The sequence below is a fragment of the Mobula hypostoma genome, chromosome 20 (assembly GCF_963921235.1).
Source record: "Mobula hypostoma chromosome 20, sMobHyp1.1, whole genome shotgun sequence".
NCBI lineage: Eukaryota > Metazoa > Chordata > Chondrichthyes > Myliobatiformes > Myliobatidae > Mobula > Mobula hypostoma.
Window position 1 is genome coordinate 3,244,168 of NC_086116.1, and position 13,438 is coordinate 3,257,605.

A 13,438-nucleotide genomic window follows, 5' to 3' on the forward strand; every position below is an offset into this window, starting at 1 on the left:
CCTTTCTTCTTACATCCTATACAAGAACAAAATCTGTACCTCAGCTGAGAAATCCTGACCATAAATAATCTGATTTACATTTGCTCCCTGGTTGGAAAGGAGCAGAGTAATGATGGTGCTAAACAACGACTCCTGCACTTGCATTTTCGGAAACAGTTCTATTTCCATCTTTAATATCTTTATTTTTCCCTTTCAGGGTTTTTTTTTTGAAGACCCTGACCTGGAGTTACACGCTGACTTCTGTTCTTAGCAGGAATGAGACCCACTCCCGGGGTTTCACAACTGGACGTTGTTCAGCACGCCAAGAGCTCAGCCTAAGAGTCCAGCTTGGATTTGGAAGCCCAGTATCTCAGGGCTCTGGAGACAGGCAGATGGAGGGTCGCTGTCACTGAAGGAGACCGACGAGTCGTTGGAGGAGTCTAAATATCTATGGCTGTGTGGCTGCAGACCGGGGATCTTTGAGATCTTCACACACAGAGCTCAAAGAAAGCGATGTAACGGACTTTGAGCAAGGCTCAAAGGGGTGAGAGGCGGGCAGGTGAGAGGCACCACCTACCTGAATATTATTACATTTGTAAACAATACAAATCTAGAGATTCAATTTTCCCTCAATAGACCAACTAATTGCGTGAAAGATGTCAGAAGGACCAAATGAAGAAACACAAGGTTTCACTCTCCTGAAATTACAGCAGTCTACCAAAAATAATTCCACACTGACTTTAGAAAGCTGATTAAATTTCCACTGAACACAAACTGAAGTCCAAACCCCAAACAATATTTTTTGAATCATTAGGAAATAATCCAAAACTGCTGGCGGGGGTGCATTATGACACTAAGAAATGAGATACTTGAAGGTGATGAAGACCATAAGACAAAGGAGCAGAAGTAGGCCATTCGGCCCATCGAGTCTGCTCTGCCATTTTATCATGAGCTGATCCATTCTCCCATTTAGTCCCACTCCCCTGCCTTCTCACCATAACCTTTGATGCCCTGGCTACTCAGATACCTATCAATCTCTGCCTTAAATACACCCAATGACTTGGCCTCCACTCCTGCCCGTGACGACAAATTCCATAGATTCACCACCCTCTGACTAAAAAAATTTCTTCGCATTTCTGTTCTGAAAGGGCGCCCTTCAATCCTTAAGTCATGCCCTCTCGTACTAGACTCCCCCATCATGGGAAACAACTTTGCCACATCCACTCTGTCCATGCCTTTTAACATTCGAAATGTTTCTATGAGGTCTCCCCTCATTCTTCTAAACTCCAAGGAATACAGTCCAAGAGTGGACAAATGTTCCTCATATGTTAACCCTCTCATTCCCGGAATCATCCTAGTGAATCTTCTCTGTACCCTCTCCAACGTCAGCACATCCTTTCTTAAATAAGGAGACCAAAACTGCCCACAGTACTCCAAGTGAGGTCTCACCAGCGCCTTATAGAGCCTCTCCATCACATCCCTGCTCCTATACTCTATTCCTCTAGAAATGAATGCCAACATTGCATTTGCCTTCTTCACTAGTGAAGTTGATTTAAAAACACACATATATATATATTTAACACCTACAATAACTGCTCACACTCAAAATAGTAACGGTTGGATAAGATAGTTTCCTGGAAGGCAACATTTAGCAAGTGTGAGATCAAGGTTCCTGATAAAATGGAATGTAGGGGAAACCATTTCAATGGTTGGGGTCATACTTCACACAAAGATTAGTGGTTGTTGGAAGTCAATCACTCCAGCTCCACCATTTGCAAGTTCTCCTCCACATCATACACAATTTCAGTTTCATGCAAAATCAAAAAATACTTAATAAGAAATTTCATTTCATTTACTATTTAAGATGGCAGAGTAGTGGTTAGCACAACACTATTACAGCTCGGGGCGTCCTAGAGTTCTGAGTTCAAGTCTGGTGCTGTTCTGTAAGGAGTCCGCCCATGGAATGTGTGTGTTTTCCCTGGGTCCTGCGGCTTCCTCCCACAGTCCAAAGACGTATCGGGTAGGTTAACTGGCTATTGTAATTTGCCCCATGATTAGGTTAGGGTTAATTAGGTTGGCGTGGCTTGAAGGGCTGAAAGGCCTACCCTGTGTTCCATCTTCGCCTTCTAATGCTCCATATTGAAATCATTTCAGTAAGTTACTTACCTGCTTTCCAAACATCCGACCACCAGTGCAATTAAGTAGCTTGGCATCGGAACCTACAGAAAAGTATAATTACATTATAGAGTTTATATTTTATTGCACTAGTTTCAGAAATTGACAGACTTACTTAGAACAGTGACATTCTTTGATCAGACTATGTAAAACAAAATGCACTTTATACTTTGATAATAAAGAAATCTATGGTATAATAATTGAAAATGTTTCTATTGCTAACTGAACTTGCATAAAAGTTTACATTCTAAGCGGATTCACAGGACATTCACAAGTGGGACATGTGAAAATGTACCACTGGAAGTAAGAATAGGAGACATAGCCTTGGAACCTTTAATAGTGTTGGTGGAATTACCCAGGGAGAAGGAACATATACTGGGGAGTGATTATATGGCCAAAGCAAGGCTTTGTTTTCACCCAGTTAATTGTATGATTTGGCAGATACCAACTGGCATGAATAACATACACCACATGCAGATCCCAGCAGGAGAATATCAGATTAGAATATTCACAGTGGGCTCAATGTAGATAAAACTGGAGGAAATTAGCAATGATCAGAAGGTGCAGCAAATTTTACTGCACAGAACTCAAGAGTATTGGACAGTAAAAACATGACTGCGAAAGATGGGTGGCAGTGTGTGCATTCAAGGTCCAGACCCCAAACTATAGAAGCAATATGGGTTCCCCCCCTCCAAAAAAAAACAGCAGAGGAAAATGTAGGTAAGGTAATACAGAGTTTGGTATAATAAGGGATACCAATGCCAGTAACCTCCACTAATAACTCACCCATACGGACAGTGAGGAAATCATATGGTAGTTGGAGGTTGACAATAGACTATCAAGAGCTGAATAAAGTAATCCTGTTAACAGCCCCAAATGCAGCAAATAATCTGGAGACAGTACTCAAACAGAATGAAAGAGCACAATGGTTCAAAGTTTTAGACATAAATAATGGTCTATCCCACTGGAATGAGTGTGTCAATACAAGTTTGCATTTACCTTTCAGGGACAGCAGTATATATGGACTGCCCTACTACAGGGGTTCCATAATTCCCCATCTTTAATTCATCAGTGCTTAGGGGGAGAGTTAAAACAGTTTTCAAAGCCCGAGGACTTGGTGCAATATGTAGATGATCTACTTCTGCAGACTGAAACCAAGTAGGAACATTATCAGTTATTGATGGAACTGCTGCAATTATTACATGCATTGGGACTAAAGGTAATCCCTAAAAAATTACAGGTGATGAAACAAATAGGTATTTGCGAATGATCTTGTCACCAGGAGAAAGAGAAATTTACAAGCAAAGAGTAGAAGTGGTTAAGAAGCTGCCTATTCCCCTGAGACCTCAAAGAGCTGCAGTCCTTTCTAGGGCTGATAGGATATTGTAGGGATCACATTGATGGATTTTCCACTACGGCAGCTCCTTTACTGGAGTTACTGAAAAAGAATGTGATGTGGGAATGGAAATCAGAACACACCCAGGCCATTACAGCTCTGAAGTGTTAGCCACTGTGCCTGCTCTAAAAACCCACAATCCAAATGAGCCATTCTCATTGGAGGTAACAACTGATAACCATCCTCCCAGCAGTGCTATTACAGGAGGCACATGGGACGTTAAGATCAGTAGCATATGCATCACACATGCTCTCACCAGTAGAAAAGAGGTATACTGTATGTGAAAAACACTTGTTAGTAGTTTTCTGGCAGTACAACATTTTGCCCACATAAAGGGATATATCCATTTTGCCTACATCCACTTACGATACTGACAGAACACACCCCACACAATTACTGTTAGATAGAAGGATTAAAGATGGTTCAGTAAGCCAAAACAGAATTGCGAGATGGATGTTGCTGTTGCAAGAGAGAAATATTAGTGTGAAGCGAGTAAACACAACCTCTATGCCAGCCAATAACCTGGTATACCAAGGAAGTGAACACGAATATCAAGTTATGATAGCAAATAATCCCTAGGGACTATTTGCATCACAACAAAAAGGAGGGATGGAAACAGATCAGATAAAATAATGCTTGAGAACAAAGACACAAAGCAAAAAGAAAAACCGTATTTTAAAATATGGCTCATCAGTACAGGATGGTGAGAGGAGAACTGGGTGCAGCATGCTGGGAGAGGATGAACATAGCCAGGAAAGTTGTCCAAACCCATGAGTGCACAGGCAGCTTAATTGGCAGCTGCAGCATATGTGGTTAGCCACCCAGAATGTTTCCCACCCAGGTCAGTCATACACACTGATAGCATGCATGTTTGTAACAGACTCGCAGAACATTTGCCTCTGTGGGAAGCCCCTCCTATCTACTGCTTTATTACAATATAGATTTGAGGCAGCAAAGGTAAAAGAATATGGAGTCATAAAGGTGAAAGCCTACTCTTAATTATCTCCTGAGGGAAATAGAAAGGCTGATGAATTGGTGAATAAAGGTACCTTAATTGGGCAGGAATGGCAGCCATAGATTGGGGAGATTGGGAGGCAGAAGGAAAGGAGATTGGGAGGCAGAAGGATCAAGAGATTAAGGCTATGGATTTAACAGAGGAGCAGAAGAAAGAATGTTTTAAAAATAGTAGAAGGAGCAGGGTCTGAAATGTACAGAGCACAAGGGAGTGTTTGTCAAAGATGGAGCTGTCCTTTATGAAGGAAAGCTTATGGTTCCGGAGAGAGGAAGAAACCAGATGATCCATTGGTACCATGATCTATGGGGACACCAGATGTACGAAAGCACCTGGAAAAGATCAAAGTGGGCTGGTGGCTCAAGATGAAGGATGATGTGGAGCAAAGCTTGCTTATCTGTGCACAACAATATCCCGACAGAAAGGCAAAGAAACGATCCCTTTGACACATCAGACCAGTGGAAGGGTCTTGAACTAATTCGTAAATAGATAATATTTGTTCTTCACCACCTGCCCCAAGAGGGTACAAACAGATACCTTTATGAAGTGGGCAGAAGCTTTCCCAGCTAAGACAAACACAGCTAAGACAAACACAGCAAAGGCCACTGCAAAAATCTCACTGGAAAGGATATTCACTCACAGAGTATCGAATTGGATCAAGGCATACATTTCACAGACCAGATAATGCAGATGTCATGGCACTTTTAGAGATCAAGCGAAGATTTCATATCTCGTTATAGACCAGTCTAGTGGAATTGCAGAAAGGATGAATCGAACACTAAAAAATATGATTGCAAAAATGGCGCAACATGGAACAACATGGCAGGTAGTTTTGCCTTGTGCCTTGATGATAATAAGGATACAGTGGCATATTCAACAGGTTACAACCCTTATAAACTCATGACTGGAAGAGACATGAGAAGAATGGAGGAGTTGTTAGGATTAGATTTGTCAGAACCCGAAATCGATGGAATTGTTTCAGAAAAGTGGGTACAACAATTGGTAGAAACAGTGAAAGAGGCCAATTTTGTAGCAGCCCACCAAATAGGAAAGAAGCAGCAACATAGTAAAATCTACTTTGACTCAAAAGTGAGTTTCATAGAATTAAGCCCAGGACAGAGTGATGATTAGAATACACCAACACCTCATTTTTAAATCAAAGCTTTACAGGGCCCTATGAAATTACAGACAAAGCATGTCCTTCAGTGTACAAAATGCTAACTTCTCCAGATAAAAGTGGGCGGTACCATATCAACCAGCTGAAATTGGTGGGGGAAAAACAGGAATGTTATCACCATTGGCACATAACAATTGATGTACATGATGGCCCCGATTTGGAAGACTTCCAAGAAGATGGGGACAGGTCTTATCAAGGGGGTGATTTTCAGTTCCCTTGTCCTGAAAACCAGGGGAGTTTTGTCAAAAAATCAAAGGAAAAATATGCCAGTGCTCATCTTTCCTATCCAGAAACAAAAATGGATGAGGAAAAATGGGTGCCTTAAGTCCAAAGACAATAGGGAGTCCAGTTTGGATGGTCTAGAAAAACAAATAGAAAATATGGACTTTAAAATAATTTAAGATATAAACCCAGAAATATAAGCAGAAATTATCCTTGTGTGTTACAGGTTTAATTCAACATGCAGAGAGCAATGTATTTTGTTGCAATGGAATTAACCATAACTGGGGCCATGATTCATCTTGCTTCAGATACGGTCTCTGGACAAACCTGTCAACAGTGATGCCACTGCTTGGAGAATACTCAGTGAACAAAAATCTTCTCAAAGGACACGGGCAGTGCGGCTAACAAAGGAAAAATTGAGGATTCAAGTTTGTATTATAATGGGGTAGATGGTTTGACATGTGTGGACAAAAGTACATATTCCAGAAGGTACAAAGGTAGACTTCCTATGCAATAAAATTCTAGATGTGACATTAATCAGTATCTCAGAGGGGATAATCATGTCAGTCCGTAGCTCCAATTATTGAGCAGCCTTCGGGTAATGATGATCATGGTAAGATTACAGTTCTGTGGGATCACACTCATGTGAATATTCAGTGGGGTAGTGATCTACACAAGAAGTATATCAAGTGGGGTGGCCACCCCAAGTGTTTCTCAAAGGTTGCTTCCATCATTACAAACTGCCCACAGGAGAATATAGTAAATAGGGAAGAGTAGAAAGGTGAAGGCATCCTAAAGGACATGGAGAATCAGGGCTCAGGCCCTCTCCAGGTTTTCAAAACTATTAGGAAAATCACTACACCACACCCACAAATGACGGAAACTACACCAGAGCCGAAATGTAGTGAGACCCCACATATACTAACAGGGTAGGATTAGTGTTATAAAATACAGGGGAATTTGTCACTTTGGTACCAGGTATAAGCATGTGCCTATCTAACTGAAATAACAGTGCCTGAATGGTGCTTGCCTACAACGAAACTGCTATTTACTCACTAAGCAGGAGCCAGTTTAAGTCAGTCAAATGCGGAGGGAAAAGAAGAATTGGAATTAGTGGGAGCAAGTTATGTATCAGGGGTAGCAACAGTCAACACCCTAGACAGAGCAAAATCAGAAAACCAGATACAGTCCCTCCAGCAGAAAAAACGGGATATTACTGGAGAAAACTATCAAGATAAGGTACAAATTAATCAGATTGGTCAAGATGCATCCCAGGTAACTCTGGATGCAGTTAAAATTCTGAAGCCCCTTCAAGACAAAACTAATCTGATTACTGGTGGCATAGACCTCATGTCTAAGGAAATACATAAAACTGAGATCTGTGCTACATATGCTGGTTGGTTGCTTACCATGACTGGCACTAATTTATTACAACTTGATGCACACCAAGTACCAAATGGGTATCAAATGAGCAGTTAAAAGGATGGGTTGGAGAAAGGTAGAAGCCTTACAATAACCAGAGTGATGGTGGTAAAGGAAGGTTTTATGTCAGAACAGTATTCTACATTCTCTGACATGGAATAATTCAACCTCCCTTTGAAGAGGATTCACAATGTTGGTAAATTTCATGAGAATACATCAATATCTTTAAGTAATCCACCAACACATGCTGAAAGGTCTTGACCCGAAATATTGACTGTTTACTCTTTTCCATAGATGCTGCCTGGCCTGCTGAGTTCCTTCAGCATTTTGTGTGTTGCTTGGATATTCAGCATCTGCAGATTTTCTCTTGTTTGTGAACACATGCTATTGTTAGGGGAGACCACTAGTCTTGCCCAGAAGAAATGACAAAGCAGAAACTTACAAATTGTGGTTTCAGTACTTATAAAAATTGTTCATTGTCTATTTTACCTGTGAATAATCAGTCTTTCTTATAATATGCATTGGTGGAATAGAAACAGTGGCCACAAGTTATAGCAAGGGATGGAAACGATGCCCTTTGGAAAGTCACAATGTTGCCATAGAGAATGCGACTTTAGATCTGGCCACTGGAGGCCAAACTTTGTCTCAGCCAGAAGGAGTCATAGTAATGAGGAACTTCAAGATCCAAGGCACAACACAGATGAATAGCTGTGGGACTATGTTGTTACTGAGTTGCCACCAATTCCTCACTTGATTGCTGACTGGACATGTGTTGTGAAGAAGGTAAGGGAGATAACCCATCAATGGATGCAACACTAAAATAATTAAAACACATGCTGGTAAGGTAAATTGAGTTACCCAGGCTTTTGGAATAAGTTTTGGAATTGGGGAACAAATGTTCAAATTCATCTGTGGGTGAGAATAGTATCACATGCTGCTGTAATTATGCACTGATAATTGTAATGCTCAATGTATATCAAATGAGAAGGTGGAAAGCTGAAACAAGAGGACAATGCTTTCATGAAACAGCACAGATGATTGTCAGTCTAAAGTGGGTGAATTTAGTTAGTAAGTGTTATTACTTATAGAATGCAAGCGTTGCACACCTACTGAGGTTCCACGGCAGTCCTATAGGCAGTCAGCTGAATGGGAGGAGGATAATGATCTTAAGATAAATCTCTTTGGATCAAAAGGAGGGAGATGTTGGCCAGAAGGATCTAAAATCTACAAATTAGTGGATTTGATAAATCAAGGACTAGGGTGATTCTTGTATCGCTCCCTAGCCACCCTTTTTATTCTTGAGATTTTCCTTAACCTTACCTACACCTTTGTTTTTCCGATTTCCTCTTGTATATTCTTAATCTTTATATAGTCATCAAGGGATTAAACAGGTCTCTGACACATCTCAATCTATGCTTCCTTGCTGAAGAGTCTCAGCCCGAAACATCAACTGTAATCTTTTCCACAGATACTGCATGGCCTATTGAGTTACTCCAGCATTTTGTGTGTTTATACTCTTCTCGAGCTCTGCTCTAGTTTAGGGCCCTAACATCAGTATACCTTTTCTATCCTTTCCTATCACCGTCTTAAAACATAGAATTACGTTTGCTTGAGCCAAGGTGCTCCCTGACTGCCGCCTTGGTTAGTTACCCATCACATTCCTCAGGAGGAAGTCCAGTATTGCACCGTATGACTCAGTAAACTTTCCTGGATACATTTCACAATTTCTAACCCATTAAGGTCTTAAGCGCTCTGTATGATTCATTCAATACTGGGGAAATTAACATCTCCCACTAACATAACCCTGTTATTCTTACAACTATGAACAGTCTCTCTGCACATTGCTCAAGTTCCTGCTGACTATTGGGGATCCATAATACAGCACCACTAGAGTGACAGTTCCCTTCTTGTTACTCTTGAGACAACTCCAATGTTGTCATCTCTAAGAACTATGACACTGCCCTTAATCAAGAAGAGAACACACCTTCTCACTTATCTGTATCTCTGTCACATCTGTAAACCAGATATTAAGCTGCCAGTCCTGCCCTTCTCATGGCGCTATTTTAGTTATGGCTATAACATCCCAGACCCCGGAACTAATCCACACCGAGTTCATCCACTTTACCATTCAGTTTTGTGCACTGAATAAATGCAGCTTAACTGAGTATCCCTTTCCTAATTACAAGACTTGCTCTTGCTGTCTACTGTCTTATCCCATAACTTGCTCCTTCTCAGAGTCCTACCCCCCCCCCGCAACATATATTGTTTCTATCTTCCCATTTTACACAAGCAAACTTCCCTGCAAGGACATTGGACCCTCTCTGGTTCAGGTGCAACCTGTCGCTCTTGTACAGAACAGATCTGAATGGTCCAGTATACCAGCTCATCAGCCTCAAATACATCTGGCCTACCTTTCAATCGCTGACCTCACTTACACATGGCACTGTGGCCATTTTCTCCAAGGTCCTGCTTTTTATTTTTTACTGAACACTCTATACTCACTCTGCTACCCACGGTCTACCAATGTTGATTGTACCAGTGTGTAGCTCGGCCTCTGGCTAACCATCCTCCCACTCTGGAATGACACCTGGGTTACAACACACCATTCTGGCATTTCTTCTGCAGCCACAGAACCTAACTATCGAGTATCCCATCACAATCACTGTCTCTCTGCACCCTTCTCTTCTGAGCCTCAGAGCATGAGACCTGCTACTAGCCCCTTAAAGATTATTCCCCTTGACAGTATCCAAAGAGATATACCTGTTAGTGACACACACAAAATGCTGGTCACAGCAAGCCAGACAGCATCCATAGGAAGAAGCACAGTCGACACTTCGGCCCGAGACTCTTCGTCAGCCCTGCATTTTTTCACCTTTTTGCACTACCTCAATGTCCTTATGTACGGAATGATCTGTCTAGATGGCAAACAAGTTTTTTTTAATATGTTCATTGCAGGATCAATATGTAAAGCTTGAGAAGTTTGGCTGTACATGTATGCAAATGGTACAGAGAGCATTGGTTCAGGCACAGATTGATAGGACTATGCAGAATAGTTTGGCATGGACTAGATCAGTGGTAGAGCAGCACGTGACAATAAATAAAATAATCACAAATTTAAAGAACTTCAGGGACTTTTCAACTCCTCTAACTTTTTCAACAAACCTAATTTAGTCTTCAGTAGTAGAGTTGTTCAGTTGATCATGGATTCAAAATTTCCTTCCACATGGTTGCAGAATCTCTATTGAAATGAATGGATTTGTATTTCTTGTGCCAAGCCAGTCAGGTAGAAGGCACTTGTTCCACCTTGGCTATGTACAGCCAGTATTAAAGTGTAACTCGGGAAATACTGGTGAAACCAGCACAATCAGAACCAGGTCTTTGAGGGGATGTCACCCGTTGTAGAAATGCCCGAGTCATTCAATTTTCCAGATATCCCAAAGTGCTTCATTTGCCTCTGTCATGCAGTCAGCAAGTCACTTTTGTGTCTACATTTAAACACATCAGATGAATTACATTTGGGTCCTTTTTCTGATCTTGCACAACCTTGCTGATGCTCAAATTATGAGCAACATGATCCCAATGGCAGAATTCCAAACCCAATTTCCAGATACTAGTTTTTAGCCACTCTCATCCCAAAAGCTACCCAATTCAACATATACACATAGTTCCCCATATATAGTGACAGTTTGAAGTACCATTAAAGTTCACTGCTTCAGAAGTCTAATTGTACTAAATCACTAAAGTAAATTATTTCAACTCTTTATGGAGTGAGCTTGTTGTGAAATGTTACGTATTCCATTACTTACAGTTTGCCGAAAACGATAAGTCTTTCTACTGTCATCAAGATTATCAGGCACTTCTCCATCTCTGTTAGCACTCATAAGAGCAACCAATTCTTTTGGAACAGATACCTAATAGGAAAAAGAGTGTTCACATTCAGTCACTTTGAATGTATTCTTACAAACTGTAACATTTTCCTCACTAAGCTTTAATGATACCTATTTACATTAAGCACTTTCAGTGCTGTATTCCAAATAAAATTTCAACAAAATCCTGCCCTCCCATGACTTTTATTAAAACCAATTTTTAAAAGGGCATAAGGATTGATAGGCCTGGGAATTAACGTACACTTTGAAAGAGTTGATTATTAGAGGAAAGAAACATTGCTGCCCTTGATATATTGTCATTAAAATAGTGTTTATTCTAAACAATATGAAAAACATCAGAGCCATTGAAACTAAGAGATTTATCAAAAGCATCCAGATATTCTGTTTTTTCGGAATGACCACAGAAGCCAAAGAAAAATGAGAAAATCTAATATCTGAATAGCTTGAGCATTCTTTGTATAGAACTCTACCAAAACAAGGAAAGAAATTAATCAAACCCAGACAGCCGTAACATTCTGTGTACAGAAGGTATAACCGAGAAAAATAACTAATTCTCACATATTCTCTTTTTCTTTTCAAATCTTTTTATTGTTATATTATACAAAGAAATAACACGAGTACATTGAAGTAACAACACTTACAATGTCTCAAAATAGACATTATCTTAAAGGTTAAAAAAAAATTTGTGATAACAAAAAAAACCTAAGCAGAAAAAGGGAGGGAAAAAAACCATTATGTGTACAACCCTAGAGCCATGCGTCATACAAAAAGCTTCTAAAAATAAACACCAAACCGCCAGCAAAAGAAAATATACCAAAAAATTTACAATTAAATCACGGAAAAAAATCTATCAATTAGCTCAAATGATAATAACGAGCAAATGAGCCCCATCTTTTCTCAAAATCAAATAAAGGTTCAAAGGTTCAACTTCTAATTTTCTCCAAACTAAGACATAGCGTCACTTGAGAGAACCATTGTGACAAAGTGGGAGCTGATGTATCCTTCCACTTCAACAAAATGGCCCTCCTTTCTATCAATGTAACAAATGCAATAACATGTTGGTCAGACACAGAAATACCATGAATATTTTGAAACGCAAACAAGAGGAATTCTGCAGATGCTGGAAATTCAAGCAACACACATCAAAGTTGCTGGTGAACGCAGCAGGCCAGGCAGTATCTCTAGGAAGAGGTGCAGTCGACGTTTCAGGCTGAGACCCTTTGTCAGGACTAACTGAAGGAAGAGTTCGTAAGAGATTTGAAAGTGGGAGGAGGTGCCTCTGCCATTGATCTCGCCGGCTCCAACACCTCAGGGCATATTCAAAACCTAGACTCCAGCAATGACCGTGGACACCTTCAAAGTGATTGCGCAACCACCAACTGCGACTCCAGCCTTGAACTCCAGGCCAGGTCTTTATGTGCCGCTATTGTGACTCCCGTCTCCCCTTCCCCCACCACCACTCTGCAATCCCATCTCCCCCAGATCCCATCGTCAGCTCCTGGGTACTCAGAGGCTCCATCTTCCTCTCACCCCAACCCTCCCCTCTCCACTGACACCCCCGGCCTCCCCCTCCCCCTCTGATCCCAGCTCTCATTCATGCTGGGTCTTTACCACCTCCTCCGACCTTCAACTGTTGGAGGCAGAACGCTCTGTCCTCAGTAAGGGCCTCACCTTTGTCCCCCTTCGCCCACACCTCAGCGGGTTCCGTGTTCGCCATGATGCGGAACTCTTCTTCCACCGTCTGTCATCGAGCCTACTTCTTCGGCAAGGACTCTTCCACCCCCACCGATGACCCCTTCTCCCCTCTTCAACCCTCCTCTTCTTCATGGACACCCCGCTCTGGTCTTCTGCCTGCTCTGAATCACTTTATTGCTAACTGCCGACGGGACATCAACCGTCTCGATTTCACCGCACCTTGTTCCCATTCCAACCTTACTGCTTCCGAACGCTCTGCTCTCCACTCCCTCTGCACTAATCCTAACCTTACTATTAAACCCGCCAATAAGGGGAGTGCTGTTGTAGTCTGGCGTACTGACCTCTACCTTGCCGAGGCACAGCAAAAACTCACGGATACCTCCTCTTATTTACCCCTCAATCGTATCCCCACTAAAGAGCACCAGGCCACTGTCTCCCACACCATCGCCCACTTTATCTGCTCAGGGGATCTC

General features: G+C 41.5%; 1 protein-coding gene across 1 annotated transcript in view; it reads right to left on the reverse strand.

Moving 5' to 3' along the window:
- lta4h (leukotriene A4 hydrolase) overlaps nucleotides 1-13,438 on the reverse strand; it is a 97,179-nt gene that overhangs the window by 55,008 nt on the left and 28,733 nt on the right. Inside the window, exons 5-6 of the mRNA XM_063072247.1 lie at nucleotides 11,190-11,294; nucleotides 2,146-2,198 (exon numbers count right to left, since the gene is read on the reverse strand). Of these exons, the coding sequence (XP_062928317.1) occupies nucleotides 2,146-2,198; nucleotides 11,190-11,294 (158 nt within the window). The remainder of the gene's footprint in view (nucleotides 1-2,145; nucleotides 2,199-11,189; nucleotides 11,295-13,438) is intronic.